At 36.4% G+C, this 19,526-nt stretch overlaps 1 protein-coding gene across 4 annotated transcripts in view; it reads right to left on the bottom strand.

Moving 5' to 3' along the window:
• NAA35 (N-alpha-acetyltransferase 35, NatC auxiliary subunit) overlaps window positions 1–19,526 on the bottom strand; it is a 42,129-nt gene that overhangs the window by 3,183 nt on the left and 19,420 nt on the right. For all 4 annotated transcript variants that reach the window (XM_040540816.1, XM_040540817.1, XM_040540819.1 and 1 more), the window contains 17 exons: window positions 18,128–18,242; window positions 16,989–17,063; window positions 15,530–15,697; window positions 14,729–14,795; window positions 13,095–13,138; window positions 12,616–12,666; window positions 11,685–11,768; window positions 10,739–10,853; window positions 10,073–10,251; window positions 8,936–8,995; window positions 7,671–7,777; window positions 7,389–7,455; window positions 6,629–6,727; window positions 4,074–4,252; window positions 2,203–2,339; window positions 764–831; window positions 384–524 (listed from right to left, as the gene is read on the bottom strand). In XM_040540816.1, the coding sequence (XP_040396750.1) occupies window positions 384–524; window positions 764–831; window positions 2,203–2,339; window positions 4,074–4,252; window positions 6,629–6,727; window positions 7,389–7,455; window positions 7,671–7,777; window positions 8,936–8,995; window positions 10,073–10,251; window positions 10,739–10,853; window positions 11,685–11,768; window positions 12,616–12,666; window positions 13,095–13,138; window positions 14,729–14,795; window positions 15,530–15,697; window positions 16,989–17,063; window positions 18,128–18,242 (1,756 nt within the window). The remainder of the gene's footprint in view (window positions 1–383; window positions 525–763; window positions 832–2,202; window positions 2,340–4,073; window positions 4,253–6,628; window positions 6,728–7,388; window positions 7,456–7,670; window positions 7,778–8,935; window positions 8,996–10,072; window positions 10,252–10,738; window positions 10,854–11,684; window positions 11,769–12,615; window positions 12,667–13,094; window positions 13,139–14,728; window positions 14,796–15,529; window positions 15,698–16,988; window positions 17,064–18,127; window positions 18,243–19,526) is intronic.

Genomic DNA, 19,526 nt, shown 5'->3' with positions numbered 1-19,526 from the left:
TTTCAATAAACTTTATTTTCACGCAAACCAATACAAGCATCTCAAACTGCTGAAGACGACCAATTTTTAAGCATCTAAGTGTCTGAGTTTACTAAGAATTCAAAACTATGTTTTTCCTTGCATGCAACTAAAGCTAGAAATCCTTGCAATTTTGACTTATAGAAACAGAATGGTTTGGGTTGGAAGGGACCTTACAGGTCATCTAGTTCAAACCCCCCTGCCATGGGCAGGGACACCTTCCACTAGGTGTGGTTGCCCAGGTAAGCCTTAATGTGAACTTCAAGATGTTAAGAGCAATTTTTACAATGACAAGACTGTCTATAGCAGGTAAACAAATGATTTTTATAAAAGTATGAGTGGCGCCACGTTTTAAGATTACTCACTTTAAACTGCAGGTAGTGCACTGGGGGTGGTGTGATAACACTGTTGAATGGAGCAAACCTGTGCTCATATCGCACTTGTTCACTATCCAGCTCAAACTTAGGCTTTCTTACTTTGCCATCCATGTCAAATGCAATCATTGTCTAAAAAGGACAGAAAAGAGTACAGTGAAAAATGTTAGCTTTATGTTGTATTTTGCTGTGAGCAAGGTGGAAGTTATGATTTAGCTATAATTGGAAGGAGGTAATAGTAGTAAATAATTTACTGTATCACATTATTAACTTGAAATTAACTTCCAGTCCCACTAAAAACAGAGGGCATGCAGGTATACTTCTTATTTTAAAAAAATTAAGCCATTGTTCAGCAAGCACATATAAATTACCTTGTACATTCCAGCACACATATTTTGGTATGCTTGACTCATGGTGATCTCTCTACTCAGAGGGCGAACTGCAAATTTCACAAAGATTTTTTTTTTATTCAACATAAGCACACATACGTATATCACATCAAAATATTTCCTTCACGTTTTCTGAAACTGATGTAATCCTCAAATATCATTAAAAATAAAGAAAGAAAACTGGAGCTTAAATATCAGGAACAAATTTTTGCTTGTCTGACCCCTGATTATACGAAACATCACGAGACATACTTAATAACAACCATCACATGAACAACATATTGCCTTCAATGGAATAACTCTGTTAGACTGTCAATGGTATTAGCATGTCATTATATTACATTAAATGGTCTAAAATTTACAGTTTGTTGTTTGCTTAATCCATGTATTTTTTAAACATTTAAGACTAGAAGGTTAAAACTTTTTAACTAGAAAGATTCTTACCCTAATAATATTCCTTGATGCTCCCCTTTAGCTTCCATTGTTTAACTGGCCCCAAATTTGGTACCTTTTCAGAAAGTATAAAATTTGGTAGTAATTTTCCAAATTTCTAGAGCAAAGGGAATTTAGTTGAAATGATCTTGAGCTGTTCATATCTAATTGTTTGTTCTCCTTGAGTGGAAGACAAGGATATATAAACACAAAAAAGAAGGAACAGCAAAGAAGGAGAACTTCTGCATGCTGTTCAGTTACAAAGTTAATGCTAAGATAACTCCAATACATCACAATCTTAGTAACCACTTAGGCATGGCAAATTTGTATTAAATGCTATTTAAAGACTGGTTTGAGCTGCCTCTTTAGTAGTAGCACGCTTACCACTCTGACTACAGTAGCAGTTGGCTATGATGTAGGAAAAGAAATTCTCATCGCCTGTTTTCTGACATACATCAGAGAAAGCCTGACTTTTGAATGAGGTTTCTGCATAATATTACTACCACTGAACTGAAATAGGGCAATTCACCATTGTAAAATTAAGAAACGTGCTTGAACACGTTCTGAAGCCAAATAGAAATTACAGAAATACACTGGAAGTTTGGTTTTTGAATCTAGCTACAGAAGCTTGTTACAAAAACCATACCTCCACAGGAATTATAGACTGTAAAAATGTAGTATTTTTCAAAGACAATTGCTCTGGTGCTGTTAATTGCACCTTACAGCATCTAAGACATAACACTACTGGTGAAGCTATGAATATAAATGAGTTTGGGATTTTTTTAAAAAAGCAATTCTGAAATAAACAAACGTGGAAAATTCTTATGCGGAGAATGTTTTTAGTTAAAATGCTTTACTTTCAATCTTCATTAACTTCAGGAATTTTTTCCCACCCACATAAACGTTCACTTGATTAATTTGAAATTTTAGTTCTACACGACCACAAGAAGAGAAGAAAAAGTCTGAGTTACACTCTACACCTCAGATACCTTTTTTCTTTTTCTTTGTTTTCTTGCTACTACGGCCTTTCTGTTGTTCCTCCATTATTCTCTCTTCTGCCATTTGAGAGCTGTCAGCACGGCTCAGTGTTGACATCAACCAAGCATACAGGAACTCTGATAGATACCTATGGAAGAAACAGTATGTAGCTGTTACATACCACAGTGTAAATCTTCATGCACACATCCTAACTGAGTGCTAAGTCAGCCAAAGAACTAATCATAAGACTACTAGGACATTTAAATCCACCTGTGTTGAAGAAGGTGCACTGCCGAAATCAACCACTTATTCTGTTTAGTTTTATTAAAAAAGACTCCACACAGAGTCTCAAGGTATGCATACATTCACTAAGTGAAGTGAAAGTTTTACTATTTCAAAATCCATATAAGATTATTTTTTCTAGAATTCTTCCTTCCCCCACCATCATTTTAAAAATGCTTGGTTTGCTATCTAAATGCTATGTCTCTAGTTTTGTTATGAATTACTACTAGTAACTGTTTCAAGCATTAAAAACCCATAAATTATCACCAAAAAAAGCCAATCCCACAGGAACACTAGATCCACATGCAATTTCTCTTAATATTTAAGAGAAATCTTTAACAATTCTTTAAGAGACTTTTCATAGTGAGCGGCAGTGGATCCAAAAAGTTCGTAACCCGATTTCAAACCAAAAGGAATGGGGAAAAAAAGAGCAGAAATTACAAATCTGGAGCACGTGAAAAAAAAGAGTTTCATAAGAAGTTGTAACTCAGAAGAAAAATTACTGAGAAATTTGCAGATCTCCTCTCAGACACTTCCTCTATTTTTTTTCTTTTCTTCATTTAAAGTGAGGAGATAAAACAGCTGATGTGATAGTTCTGGTTAAGAATGATTTTATTAAAATGGAGTTGAGGGGGAAATACAGACAGGTAAAATAGTAAGTTGCAGAAAACCTCGTATTACTTGTTAAGGTAATACTTAGAGCATATTGCAATCTTCTGGTAAATATCTATAGTGTTACTTCTCCCACTTAATGTTTAATCCACTAATGAAACAATGCAAAACATAATGAGATGCACTGAAGTTAAAGTCATTTAAACCTGTCTCATCACTCAGAAAGAAGGCTGACAGCTTACATGGTAAGAGCTTTTTTTATTGGTAGCTTCATAAAAAACAAACTCAAAAGTACAGAAGTACTTCAAAGTTCTTTCAGAAGTACTTTAAGGTTCAACATCAATTTTTTAACGCTGAACCAAAAAAATGAACTATTTAAAATCTTCTGATTTGGACCAAGACATCTACTATGAAAAATAATTTAATGTGAATGAAGATGAATGATAGTGAGGTAAAGAAAAAAAAAGTATTTTGACTCCATATACTGTGATCATTTTGACTAAATGCAGGTACCTCATCAAATATGCTCAAAGAATGAGATGTTTTTACATAGTCACCTTTTAGATGACAGTCACAACTTAAAAACTCTGAAGTTCTTTTTAAAAATGCTAAAGCGATCAATGAGATTATTGATCTTGATAGGACAAAGACAGAAAAGAATAAAGGAAATTGTTTTCCTTCTGCATTCTCTTCTGCCAAAACCAGTGTATTTTTCATCTATTTTCATTCGAAGATACTGTTTTCAAAAGCTAAACAGAGAACCAATTACTATTTCAAGAAAATGTTAAGTACACTAATTATTAAGCCTAGGAAAGACAGCAATAGATTTTTCTTCTCCACTTGTAATTTTATGAATAGGTAACTAAACCGTGTGTTGAGCAAGCCTGAGATTAAAAGTAATAACTGAAGTCCCTATTTTAAATATTTGCAACTAGAACTCAGTGGGAGCAGCCCTCCCCCAAGAACTGTCAATAAGGCATCCTCTTACCAATATATGTAGTAATATTCATGCATACTGTAAAGTTCCAACTCAAAGCCACTCAGAAGATACTGTATCATAATACGAAGGTTATGATATAGGACCCAGGTGCCCAAGCATGCCAAATGTTGCCTTTGTGGTTCCTGCTTCAGTAACATACTATGAAGTGCTGCATCTACTTTTTCTGCCTACCGAAAAAGAAAGCAAAACAAACTACTCAATAACAGACAGGGAAGGAAGAACATATGACTGGAAGAGCATTTGAGTTCTGCCAGAAATAAAATCTTAACAAAATCTGAATACAAATTGGGTCAGCAAAGCTATGCTCCAGATTAAAAACAGAAATGTTTTTCCAGATACTGTCACCTGTATGCTCTAGAACTGTCAGAAATCAGAAAGGTTACTCACATGCCTATAAGAAAATTCAGCTCAACAGACAAAAAAATGCTCAATACAGTCATACAGAGAAATAAGTTTATTAACCACTAATAACATTACTCCTATTAAAATTTAAAATTTTAAAGTTGTTAACAGTCATGTGAACACTGGACCTCAAAAAACACAAGTGGGTATCTGTTTTGCTATATTGGCAATTATCCTTTTTTTTTTTCTTTTAAAGTAGCTGCAATGAAAAAGTGTATTTCTAAGCTTAGTGTACAAGAAGTGCATTGTGGCCTAACACTGAAAGTAAAACATTAGTAAGACTTATGCAGTCTTAAAAAGTAATTGTACAAAAGATATGAAATATCCCACAGTAGGAATATTATCAGTAGTCCTGAACAAATCACCCCACGTTACCTGTTACAAAGTGAAAAAAACAGTGTCTCTGGGCTGCAGTACTGCAGCAAACTCTCAAGCAAACCATTTTCAGAGAAGCTGGAACACACAAAATCTCCCCTCCCCTCCAATTTTCTGGGCTGTCCTCCTTACCATGAAGATCCTGGAAAATATTTGCTTATTTCATTACCTCTGACTGCCAAATAAAACATTCCCATCAAGAGGAAATATACCTTTTCCTGTGGTTTTTTTTTTTTTTTTTTTTACCGTCCATTCTGGAGAAATGTTCAAAACAAGCTGAAGCACATATTTTTTAAGAGTTATTATTTCCTTCACATAAACTTCTTAAAACTTAGAAAAATTTAGCAATTTGCATCTTACAGAGCTATAAATCTTAATTTTCAGAAGTGTCTTGCAAATATGTCTCCCAGAATCACAGAACAGCCCAGGTTGGAATGGACCTCCAAAGACCATCAGGTCCAACCTTTCACGGAACAGGGCACTTCTATGAGATTACCCAGCTCCCTATCCAACCTCATCTTGAAAACCTTCAATGATAAAGATTCCATCACATCCCTAGGGAGGCTGTTCCAGTAACTGGTTGATCTCATTGTAAAAAAAAAAAAAAAAACTGTTTTCTTATATCAGGATAAAACCTCTCACAGTGCGGCTGGTACCTTTTGCCACTTGTCTTCCTCCTTTGCTGGTGCGGTAACACATGTATTGTAACTACTTGATCGTGTGGATTTGGGCTCCAGCTATGCTGGTAAGATGGACGTAATGAAGGTATTGAGAACCTCTACCTTGTCAGGATTCTGAGTAACCAGCCTCTCAGTCCTATTCAACAATGGGCCTGTGTCTCCCCTGTGTGCTTCTATTTAATGCTTATGTACTTTAAGAAGCCTTTCTTGCTGTTTTTGACATCTTTGGTCAACGTCAGTTCTAGCTGAGCCTTCCTGACTGTATCTCTGCGTACCCTAGCAAGGTTTTTGTAGTCCTCAATGCATAGCTGGCCACAATTCCATACACAGTACGCTTCTTTTTTGCTTTTAAGCACAGACAAAAGCTCATTATTTAGCCAGGGTGGTCTCTTGTTCTGCCTCACTCCTTTCCCTTTGTAGTGAGTGGACCATTCTTGCAATTCCAGGAGTTTGTTCTTGAATAACTCCCAGCACTTACAAGCTTCTTTGCCCTTCCATGCGCGCTTCCTAGGAAATCCCTCACAGATGGGTGCTAAGCATACTAAAGTTGGCTCTTCTAAAATCTACGCATTTGTCCTATTACTGGTCTTCAGTGTGCTCAGCCAGAACCTAAACCCCACACTGTTACAATTGCTGTATCCAAGGCCACCATTAGTTAAGAACTTAACTAAGTCTTCTCAGTTTGCAAGCAGTAAATTTAGCAATTCAGTGTTCCTAGGTGGCATATTGAGGGCCTGTAGCAGGAAGCAGTCCTCAATGCATTCCAGGAACCTGATGGACATTCATCTCACACATCTCTCCCTGCTAACATCTTGCAGACCAACAGTTTCAAAAAGGACAGAAGACCACAAGCAGTGGGGTTGCCACTGGATTGCAGATGCAAGAGCAGATTTCCCCAAAGACTACTTATAGGATAAAATTAATCTAAAATAATAATTAAAAAAAAACAACAGTATCTTTTTGTTCAACAGATCTAACAAACAGTATGAGTTGCTTCTTTTACATAGAATCTAATACCATATGCTCCACTAGGGTACAAATATACCTAGAACAATAGGTTTGCTGGCTTGCTGTCTGGGATATTACCTCATCCTGCAGGGTGGCAAATTCCTCAAGAATGTGACCCAGTTTATCTCTCTGACGAGCTCTATTGTGTCCATGGATTTGAATCAGACTACAGAATGGCTGAAAGAAACAAAGAGTGGTTTTAATTTTTCAACACAACTTTGAGACTGCTTTGAGGAGTAGTACTGTGATGTCTGCTTGGGCATGTTTTAAACATCTGTATTAGGAGGTGGGTTCCTTTAGGTTCCCTGGGGAATGCAAGCTCTGTGGAGCAATGAAAGTGCCTACTTCTCTGTACGTAAGTCAACATGAGATTGAATGCACATCCCTGAGGAGTCTGATCAGAACAGACCGCTTGTGGGAAGAGAGAAATTACTTAAATCTATTTTCTGATCTTTTCATTGTGCTGCATTGTAGCAATAAGTACAGAACCTTTTCAAACATATTTTTTTTTTAAATTTTCAAATAGAAGAGAAGGTAAGAAGTATTTTTTACTCTAATGCTATGCATTTGTTTTGTGGTTGTGGGTGTGGATTTCTAATAATGTGACGTGTTAGTCAAAATGTCAGTGAAAAACCTGGAAGAACAATACAGGCAAAAAACAGCCATAGTTATTATACCAACTTTCTAAAAGTGTATTCATTTTCAAGATGGCAAAGTTTTGCAATTTTGCCTTCACATCAGGAATCTCTAAGACATGGTTTCACTTTCAACAGTAGGAAATCTTGGTAAGAAGTACTCATATATGCATTTATTTACTGTAATTGGAATGAACACTTACCCGGACACAATGTGTCACAAAGGAATCAATGTAGTCCTTAGCCTGGTGATTATTATAAAGACAACACCTAGAACGGAAATACCAATATGCATACATATCAATATAAGTGTCACCTGTCTACATAGGACAAAATTCAAGAAGAAACATGAAGGCATCAACAGTAACTAACTTCTTCATGAATAAGCGCAAGTAAGTACAAAGTGTGCACATCCTTCATATGTCCGCAGAAATATTTTTTATCATATACGTAAACACATGCAAGTCAATTCAAGATCCACTTACTTTGGAGAAAGTACTGGAGGACTGACAAAAGACCTTAAAGCATCTTTTACCATGTCTTGCATGAGGTGAGTACCAAACACCTTCTTGTTATCCACCAGAAATGTTGTCTGAAAGTAAAAACGTGTTTTTAGAAACATTCTTTAAGTTAAAAGTAATGCTTCAGAAATTACTAATAGGAAGCTGTTATGGTACCTAAATTGTATCAAAAACTTGCAAGATTGCTTTAAAAATTAGAAGAATTTGTCTAGGTACAAGCTGACGGTCTCAGAAATAAAGGTATAATGAGATCAGTCATTTTTGTGGTATTCCATTAATATAAATATAGCTCTGTAAATTGCATAAGAGAACTGATTTTTTCTTGGACTTCAAAGACAATTGATCAGACAGATGTTTCTTTCTGAAGATTAACAGAAACTAGGCTATGCAGTTTCCCTGGAGGCAGAAAAGGCAAATCTGAAAAGAAATAGGCCTAATGCAGATTTTTCTCTATCCTATAGATACTACTGCTTTCACTGGTTATGTTTGCTGCTCATTCCACTTTCCTCCATGAGTGTGCACTGTCCCTTTCTTACATGGTTTACCAGCAGCTGAAGAAAAAGCTCTGCTGCCAGGCACCCACAGGGAATGCACAAAGACGTGTAGTAGAAAGTCAGAACACACACACACTATGAAAACGTTTTACTTGCCAATAGTTATTTTCCATCAGATGTATTCATGGCTTAATCAGGATCAAAGGGGATGTGATGTTCAGGGACACCCTATTTGAATCAAAATCTCTTATAAGGAAGTATATTTTACTCTGAGTTAAGGAATATATAATATACTCTCAAGGCAAGTGAAAGTGAGAAAAAAAATAGAAGCCTGTTGTGCCCTAACCATCAGTTACTGTTGTAGGAATATAAGCAGTCTATATACGAAATTTGGTCACAACAGGGAGACTGAATACAAACACCAGCCCCAGATTAAGGCAGTCTGTACAGAACAGTATAAAAATGCCTGTACAGTTTTAAGGCAGAGAAAAAAAGTTCAACAGTGTGCTCTACTTAGCACGTACTAACATGGTCTAAACGTTATTTTAATGTGTTTAAAAAAAATGACATCAGAACATAAACTCCATTTATCTGATACTTAAGTACCTAGAGAAAATGTTTACAACTTGTATATTATTGATATGTAAATAATTTAAATATTTAAAATAAGAAGATGAATCTGTATTTGCCATGAAATTTTAAGTACTTTACTCAACAACATAGATTAGGACTTGCCTGTAACAGAGATCTTGAAAGAACACATGGTGATTGCTCACTAAATTCACAGAAAAAATCCTAGTTATATTTAGGAAAAAAAAAGACAAGTCAGTTTAATATCCAACTTTTTATCTACCTACATACAGATATATAGAGTTGCATTTTATGTACACATTGCACACACACACACAAACACGACTGTGTAAATACACGTGTATATATATACACACACACAGACATGCACATAACATAGCTTATACAAATTGTAAGAAAATAAGTATGAATAATTTGAACAAAACAGAAGATATAAGCTAAAATCTATTTCTTCTGTAATTATCCATTATTGAACAGAACAAAAGGTTTTGACTTTTCTTTTTCAGATGCAACAATTAAATGGTTAATATTACAGAAAAAGATACTGTGAAACAGCTCAGGTCTCAGCAACATTGAACCAGGTATGTAACAAAACCACAAAGTTTAATTGGCAGCAGGTATTTCATGCAAATACTGTTTTAATTAATGTAACAGATTATAGGAAGACAAAAGATTTTTGCTGGGTCTTTGAACTACACCTGACATAACTGTTGCTCTTTTGTCAGTCAGCAAATTGTGTTAGAAAGTATCTGAAGCATTTAAATCACCTATAATAAATGCAGGCAGTAACTGAGGGCAGCATCTCTATTCAGGGAAGAACATAGGCAGATGCTTAGCTTTATGTCTATCCAAGGAATTACATGCTTAAATGCAAATGTATGAAGTGCTCTCTTGTGTTACAGGCACATACGTAGAATAAGGAATACAGGAAGGAATGGTGTTCTGCTATTGCAGATACAGCTCTTCAGCCAAAGAAATAAGAACCAGATATAAATTAATGTGCTTATGTTCTGTCTTTGCCATTCATTATTATTTAACAGATAATGGGAAAAAGAGAAGTTTGAGTGAAAAGGTCTTTGAAAAAAAAGACGACGATGAAGTATCATGAAAGAGAGTAGGTACTGAAATGGTACAAAGCAATAGAAAATACCGAAAGATTTATTGATACAGCACAGTTTTTTCTGCAGTGAGCAACAGCACTATATATATGGAATGATTTTTTTCAGAAGTCAGATTGTAAGATCTTATGTTTGGCTACAAATACAAAATATTAATGCTTACCAGTATACAGTGCAAATTAGTTAAGTTGACCACTTCACATACAGTTTTTATTCGGTCTATTAATTTGGAAAAATAATTGACCATTTCTTCCCTTTTAATTATTTTTGCATATCGAGGGAAAGTTGGAGGCAGCAATCTCTGATTAACAAGGGGTTCAAAGCCCATCATAATAGGATGATCTAAGAAAGGGGGAGAGAGAAAAGCTGCACATAAACTGTGTTTTCAGAACTCACTTTGAAGTGTAATACAAATGTTTCCACTAGCAAAAATTAACTTTTTTAACTGACGGTTAATTTCTGGTGACACAAACTCCCCAGCTGAGATAATTACTATTAAAGAAAAAAAAAACTCAACACCTTAGCAATTACCCGCACAGAAAGCGAGGTGGTGTTTCTTATCTTGAAATAGCATATGCACTGATTTGGAGTGCAATACACTTTATCAAAAGCTCACATGGTCTCTGGCTTTGAAGTGATAATATTACTTTCAAAAGAACCAACTTTTAGAGAAATAAAATTGAGATAAAAATGCAGATCTATAACAGCTTGTATAACAAGTATTATTAGTCCAAGATAAGCAGTGATTTTTTTTAATATACTTAAATATTGGAATTTATTAAGGCAACATATTTAAGAAATGAATAAAATTATAAAATTTGATACTTACCTCCTTTAGTGGTATCATTCTGTGCCTGGATACCATGATGTAATGAATTGTGGATGGCAGAAAGCAAGTCAGCTGCCTGAGTCATCAGTTTCTGAGCTTCTGCAACTGCACTTGTCTGAAAGGCAGAGAACAGTTATTAGCACTTCCAGTGAACGTAAAAAAAGTTTAAGACCTCCATAAGAGCTAACAGAAGCTGAACAAGATCCATAACTCCGCATAATATTCACCTATTATATCCAGAATTCTACTACAATAATAAGCTGCTACACAGACCTAAATCAATTCAAAGTAGACTGTGAAGTTAACTTATACAGTAATCAGACTCTCAGATGACCTGGTTTTGCACATATCATTAACTCATAGCAATTAATACAGAGAATTTGCTTGTAGATCAGAGTAGATCATTTCCATATCACAGTTTTATTTCCATTCTACAAATGGTTAGAGCGTAATTCTTCTCAACTACTCAATCCCTTTTTCTTGAACATTGATGTCTATCGATTACACTTGGACCTGACAATTTAATAAAGGTCTTTTAAACTGTCCTGTAGACAGCTAGATATAAATTCAATACCCACATGGATGGAAAAGCTAATGATTCTCTAGAGATGGACACAATACAGCCCAGTGTCAGGTAACTGACAAAGAGACAGGACTTGAGAAAGAAAAGTTTTTCTTGTGAGTGTGAAAAGAGCGATCCCAAACCTGTAAATGTTTTCTTTATATGTTCTAGAAGTGACATTGTCTCTCTGTACAAGGTCATACTAACATCAGTTACTGCCCATTCACACGTTTTCGTAAAAACTGAACAGAAACTGACAATAGCTACTACAAGGCCTTCCCCAACCCTGCACATGCAGCAACATCAACTCAGGTTTACAGAATATTTTTTTCTACTTTAGAGAAAGAATTATAATGAAAACACACAAAAAACAAATAAACGTACCTCTTTTTTGGTAAATGCTATTAGAACGGTCAGTAGCACCCGGGTAAACTTTACTCTGCTGAACACAGCTAAACATTGTTGATGCTGTAATTAAAAAAATGCTTCAAATTACTAAGCAATACACTCAATTAAAATTAAATCCTGAAACTTATTAAAATATCTTCCATAAACCTATAACATTATGCTCCCAAGTCTTAAAAACAGGTTATCTACTTTCCTGAAGAAGAGTTACAGAATTTATAGAAGAAATCTGTGCTGCTGCCAGAAAAGCACTAACCAAAAAAAAAAGCACTAACAAAAAAATACAAAGATACTTTCAGTAAAGTACAACCACTAGCTAACTCCTATGCAAACGCCATTCAAATTTCAGCTTAGGTGAACAGTCACAAGCTATTAAAAGAAACTGACTTTTTCTCTTTTTTTTTTTTCCTGAAAATCCACATTACAGGTTATTTCTGAACAGATTAGGTTACTGGGAAAGAAAAGCCATACCCTTCTATACGAACTACATCAAATACACTAATCATCACTCTTCTTGGAAGGAGCTACACTGCTTCCATCTTCTCTTCCTAGTTTCTCCTTTGACAGGGAAGCTGACAGCAGCGGTAAACGCTGTTGGAAGGAACTGAGGGAAGAAGGTAGAAGATTGATAATCTACTTTGCTAATTATCTTTTCTTGAGAGATGGATAAATAAATGGCAGCATTGCAGCAGCATCACTATTCTCCCAGCAGTATCAATCCAGAAGCTTTTCAGAGCTTAAAATCCAACCTACTAGGATGGGCTATGCTCATGGCCACGTTTAGAGAAGCTCAGATATGCGAGCAGCAGCAACACTGGTGACACACACTTCTCACAAGTTGAACTACTGATTTAAGTTAGCAACATACTAATTTGTGAAATCAGGAAGAAAAAAGTAACTAATTCATTACTTCAAGTTCAACTTCAGGATCTCTCTCTTCTCCTTGTCGACTTCGAGTGCTCTAAAAGGTAAAGGAATTTGAAATAATTTATTGAAAATTGCAAAGGGAAGCTGCTGAAAAAATACCTTTATACTCTCTAGAACATCCACCTGTTAAACAGACCTAAAAAACAATTCTCAAGTTCAAAATTTCGTAATATATAATCTACGTTCTTAAGTCATCCAAAACACTCTTACAGTAATTATACTGATCTCAGTCTACTTTGCAAATAGTCAATTTCCACTTTTTATGGAAATTTTAAGAACATTTTATATAGTAGACTTTGACAAAGGAAGATTGAATTCTTCAATGTCACACAGTATACCTACATAAGAGCCAGAAGAATATCAACACCCACAATCAACATTTATAGACAAACTTCTCCCTCTCCCAAACCTACGTTAAGCACCCCTTAAGTATAATCAGCAAGGCAAACATAAGAGAAATACCTTCACTCGTCTTTGCATGTCATCTTCTACATCTTTTAGCATACCTGTAAAAGTGACAATACAGCTAAAAGCTGAGAAGCATTCCTAGGTACACCTACACCACTTAAAGCAAGAAAACTGTATGGGGAAGGCAAGTTTTGAAGTGTTTTAAACACGTATTAGCCAAATACTAGGAAAAAAAAATCATGCGGGATGACAGGGATGTCACAGAATCACAGAATCATCTAGGTTGGAAGAGACCTCCAAGATCACCCAGTCCAACGTCTGACCTAACACTAACAAGTCCTCCACTAAACCATATCACTAAAGACTACATCTAAACATCTCTTAAAGACCTCCAGGGATGGTGACTCAACCACTTCCCTGGGCAGCCCATTCCAATGCCTAACAACCCTATCAGTAAAGATGTTCTTCCTAATATCCAACCTAAACCTCCCCTGGCGCAACTTTAGCCCATTCCCCCTCGTCCTGTCACCAGGCACGTGGGAGAACAGACCAACCCCCACCTCTCTACAGCCTCCTTTAAGGTGCCTGTAGAGAGCGATAAGGTCGCCCCTGAGCCTCCTCTTCTCCAGGCTGAACAACCCCAGTTCCCTCAGCCTCTCCTCGTAAGACTTGTTCTCCAGACCCCTCACCAGCTTGGTCGCCCTTCTCTGGACTCTCTTGAGCACCTCCATGTCCTTCTTGTAGCGAGGGGCCCAAAACTGAACACAGTACTCGAGGTGCGGCCTCACCAGAGCCGAGTACAGGGGGACAATCACCTCCCTAGCCCTGCTGGCCACACTGCTTCTTATACAAGCCAGGATGCTGTTGGCCTTCTTGGCCACCTGAGCACACTGCTGCCTCATATTCAGCTGCCTATCAACCAGTACTCCCAGGTCCTTCTCTGCCAGGCAGCTTTCCAACCACTCATCTCCCAGCCTGTAGCGCTGCTTGGGGTTGTTGTGCCCCAGGTGCAGGACCCGGCACTTGGCCTTGTTGAACTTCATACAGTTGGCCTCAGCCCATCGGTCCAGCCTATGCAGATCCTCCTGCAGAGCCTTCCTACCCTCGAGCAGATCGACACACGCACCTAACTTGGTGTCGTCTTGCAACAACAGATAAATCAGAGTATATCCAAAGTTAAAGTGTTCTACAAATCTTATAATATTAAACTAATGGGAAGTTCAAGTCTCTATGAATAACACCGCATAGAAAAGACTAATGTAAATATCTGTGTATACACTAATAACATATGTTATTATAGCTTTAGAACTACTTTTTCCTCAAAAGCACTCCATGTAGATCACAATAAATAGCAAAGCAGAGAAGCAGAATTCAAGAAGAACACTTAGGTGTGATTTGTATCTACCTCAGTCCTGGATGATCCCATGCTTAGCCACTTGGCTGGCATGTATTAAAGCACCTCTCCTGTTTTTCAGGCATTTAACAAATAAATAGCTGAAACTTTTCTTCAAGAAAAAAAAAAATGGTTGGCCATATTTGCTTGGTTTTTACCAAGCCACTGGTTTTCACAGAACTAGAAAAAAATAACAACTGAGATTCCTGCTGATTCAGTAAATTCAGTTGAAAGTAACCAGCTTGCTCAGAAGAGACAGACTAATGGAAAGATACACAGAAAGCAGAAGCTGTACCTGTAACTCTAAGATCTGTCACACTGTTGGCCATTTTAAATCCATAAGTCATTGATTGAAAATCTTCCTAAAAAAATTGCAGAAGCATGAAGTAGTGCAATATAAATAAAAACAACAAAAAGCTTAAAACTGTTAGCAGCATAAAATAAATTAAAAAAAAGCATAAAATAGAAGTTTGGTTTTATTCTATGCAATGGAATACACCCTTGGTTAGGGTGCTTTTCCTGTTCAAATCCAGCTTGGGAAAACCATTTTCTGCATAAACCCTTAATACCAGTATGCCTTCATAATTCTTACCAATTGTCATCCTCTCAAAACATTTCAAGAACGATGGATGCACAGTACTATTCAACCAATTTTAGATCTAGTCAGTAAGAAGTACGTGTCCAAGTTCAGAAAACACCAAGGTTTTCTCCAGTACAAGGGCACAGAAAACCAGGTTCTCGTTCCACTGATATATATACACACATTTCAAATAGACAGACATGCTTATCTAAAGTAGAAAAATCAAAAACTAAACAGAATGAAAACCACAAGTAAATGTGATTTAAAATGGTTAGCCACAAAATTTGCATTATTTCCTGAATAAAATATTTATGTGCCTCAATATTCAAGCAAAATATAGGAAACATCTCCATTGAAGAAAAAGACCAGGTCTAACACCTTCAGGAGGATGAAGTGCTGCTCCTATGGTACCCACCAATCAAACAGGAATAAATTTCTCTAAAATGCTCTTTCATTTGTGTTAAGGAATCTACATACAGTGTAGCACGCTTACCCATAAGATATACTGAAACGTACCTCCTCAAAAACAGCTGCTTTGTTAACTTTTTCTCTGGCAATATCACAGATTTTTAGGATCCCCAGAGCAAAAGCCTTCATAGCAGGATCTTCTATGAAGTCCGGATTATGAATGTAAAGGCAAGTGAATACTGTCTGTGCCAAGGAATGTCCCTCTAACCATGTTATCTAGGGAAAAGAAAATTGTTTTACTCATGACAGCCAAGTCCTCATTTTCATATCCCCATTCTTTTTGCATCTCACTGTGCTTCAGCAAGTAAGAAAGTCCATATCCTCTTAACTTTCCATCTAGCAAAAAGGGTTGGAGAAGGACTCTTAACCTACCCATCTGCTGTCTGTGAAAGGCAGTAAGTTAATTAACCATAAGCACTATCAAATTCCGGTGTGGGGTAAACCTCTTCCACAGAGTTCAACTTTGCTCTCTAACTGTAGCTTACACATGACAAAGTTAAAAGACCATCAGACTTATAAATTTACTCTATACAAATACAGAACAACAAAAAAAGTTTCCTCTATTCAAATACAGAACAAAAAATTAAAGTAGCTATGAAACAATTCAGCAATATTCTGCATGTCCTCTACAACTCATAGCTTCTTTTCACAAACCAATTTCTCTACTTTCATGGTTTAAACTAAAGGGAAAAAGCTTTGGTAATTTAAAATATTATTTCTATCATGCAATACAGCAGGATCAGATTTCTAACATGACCATAGTTCCTTAAAAGTTCACCAGTTCACCAGTATTTCAAGGGGGTAGGAAAAAAGGAATAATGTTACACCATATCAAATATACAGTGACCTTTCTATGGCTTGTTGTGAATAAACTAAACAAAACTGAACTGTTGCTTTAAAAAAATGAAGTAGTTTTATTGACATAATTTTAAAGAGTATCTTAAAATATTTTGTATCATCTACTGAGCAAATGAAAAGATACATATAGGAAGAATAGTCACAATTATCATATGTGAAAATACGTAGAAATGTGTGATAATTCACGTAATTCCTTTCTAAATGGAATTAGATATTTTCTTTCCATTCCTCAAAATGCCAATGAAAGCTCAAAGTCAATGCTGGCTGTACAAAGATGAGCAACAGGCTGCTGTACGCTACTGAGTATCACTTGTGACACAGACAAACCCTGATATACAGCAGGCAGATATACACATGGAAAAACTATCATTATAGAACCTTTTCACATTATTTAAAATATTACCAGTTCTCTTCCATAATGATTTCTTGGAATTAAAAAACAAGCAAACAAACAGAAACATAAAATCAAAGTTATGGCCTGGTATACACCAGTGCAAATGTATCAATGGAAATCAAAACACGAAGTACGTATTTTCTGCTTAGTGGATCCTTTTCCTCAAGTTCTATTTTTTTTCTTTTTTAAATCTGGATTAGGGGATTACATTTTGAAAGCAAGAACATTTAACACTAAGAGCGGAGAAATCCTCACCAAACAACAAAAGCATGTATCCATTATTCCTATCAGCTCAGGTGAAGTGAGATCCTTTATTTTAATGGTGCCATCCTTAGAAAACAAAGAAAGAAACAAATTTTAGGAATATGGAAGACCACAGACAAAATGCAACTTATTGGTACAGCCAAAAAAGAAATTACAATTTGGTTAAGATTTCAGAACACTGGCATATGATAAGCTTTACAATGCCTCAAAAATTCTGGAAAAGTTTACCTTCTATCATCATGTTGAACATCAACCAACAGAGAGCTTTTCAAAGAACAGTATAAAATAAAAATTCTGATTTATGAGTTGCCAATAACAGTTTAAAACCAAGTAACTGTCAACACTCAAAATCACAAAATAGTATGTGTAGCCATAGTAACAATTGAACAAGGAATAATGCGTATGACCTATGAAGGCTGCTTTTTACACTGCAGATACTTGTATGTAGTTTTACTGCTTTGAGGGTCAGGAACGGAAGCAGCAACCCTATTTCTTTGATTTTATTTGTTCAGTGTGTGCACATCTGAATCAAGAACTAGATGGCTGTTATTTTACTGGGGCTTCTCTTTCAGTCTGTTCAAAGTATTATGGCAAATTTTTTTTTCCTCTCTGAGTCCATAACTTTTTCCAAAGTAATAGACAGTCTTTCAGCCTAGCTTCAATTTTGACCATTCAGAAGTTAATTACCACTGTGAATGTTGTTAAATTTGCCAGCTTCTTTTCAGTGCTAATGAACTGATAGTCACAAAGCGTTAATTTACAGCTTTTGTAGAGAAGCTGGTTTCCTTTCATCTGGAAGATGGACTAACCAATATATCTTCATATAAAAGACATGTTTTAGGGAAGCACGGGATGACTTGCCAAACTGTTTCTGAAATGTATTTATTTGAGGTATTAATACTTAACAGTTTTACAGTACTTTTCAACTTAAAGAGTTACCATCATTGTGGTAATGTAAATAGCAAAAAAGGCAAGCACCACAAGCTACTTATCCAAAATAAAAAGAAAAGTCAATTTATGTAAAGAGTGAAAACATACATGAAGTTGAATTATGTTTAACTGCAATTTGATTAAGCTATACCATACTTTTACAGCCAGTGAAAAGGCATAAACAGAAAATTCCCACAAACCTTAATAGCTTGCTCAAAGTTAAGAACCTTTCTGTTAACTTGGTTTCCAATCATACCAGCATCCATCTTGGGATCCATCATTTCAATGGCAGACATGGCTTCAAAAAGACCAAAACTAAAGAGACAGAAATGATTCAAGTTTAATTACCTTATACAAAATGGTCTTCATAAACCAGTGTAAAAGAACATATAATGACACCCCTCTTAAATACATTGCGTACTGACTGATGACAATAACCTATAAGAGGAACTGCAGTCATAGGAGGGATTTGCACTGTATCAGGGGAAAAGTGTGAAGAAGAAGGAGCAGCGGGGAGGAGCTGGTACGGACTGACTGCAGCACCCATTCCTCATCCCTCTGTACCACTTCAGGGTAGGGAAAGAGAGGTAGAGTAGTTGGGAATGAAGGAGTGAAGTTGAGCCTGGTAAAGAGGGGGAGGAAAGTTGTTGGTTTAATATTTAACATTTTATTTCACACTACCTGAATGAGTAAATACGTTTTAATTGGCAGTAAATTAATTTTCACTGAGAGGGTGGTTGGGCACTGAAACAGGCTCCCAAGGGCAGTGGTAATGGCTCCAAGCCTGTCAGAGTTCAAGAAGCGTTTGGACACCACTCTCAGACACATGGTCTGATTTTTGGGTGGAGCCAGGAGTTGGACTCAATGATCCTTGTGGGTCCCTTCCAACTCAGGATATTTGATTCTATTATCAATCTTGAGAGAGCATGGTTTTCAGGAATTTAAGGATTGTTCAAGAAGTATGTAAGAAAAGAGATGCTTAGCAGAAAACAGTTTTTATCTTAAGCCAAAGAACACTACTTAGCCAAATATCACACTACTAAATCCACGCACACGTTTCTATACACCCCATACAGACATACCACCTTTTTAAAAAATACATAATGATAAAATGTTGTTAAGTTAAACAGATGTTCTTTATTATGTTACATCCAAAACCCTAAGTAAGACATATCATAGAATGGCTTGGGTTGGAAGGGGCCTTAAAGATCATCTAATTCCAATCCCTCTGCCATGGGCATCGACACCTTCCACTAGATTTGATTGCTCGAAGCCCCATCCAACCTGGCTTTGAACACTTCCAGGGATGGGGCACTCACAGCTTCTCCATTCCAGTGCCTCACCTTCCTCATTGTAAAGAACTTCTTCCTACTATCTAATCTAAGTCTACCCTCTTCTAGTTTAGTACCCTTCCTCCTAGACTGCCCATGTAAAAAGTTGCTCTCCATTTTTTATAAACCCCCTTTAAGCATTGAAAGGCTGCAATGAGGTCTCCCCAAAGCCTTCTTTTCTCCAGGCTGAACATCCCCAGCTCTCAGCCTTTCTTCATAGTCGAGGTGCTCTAGCCCTCTGATTATCCTTGTAGCCCTCCTCTGGAGC

Source organism: Cygnus olor, chromosome Z (assembly GCF_009769625.2).
Source record: "Cygnus olor isolate bCygOlo1 chromosome Z, bCygOlo1.pri.v2, whole genome shotgun sequence".
NCBI lineage: Eukaryota > Metazoa > Chordata > Aves > Anseriformes > Anatidae > Cygnus > Cygnus olor.
Note: the sequence above shows the minus strand (reverse complement) of the source record. Positions and strands in the feature narration are given on the sequence as shown.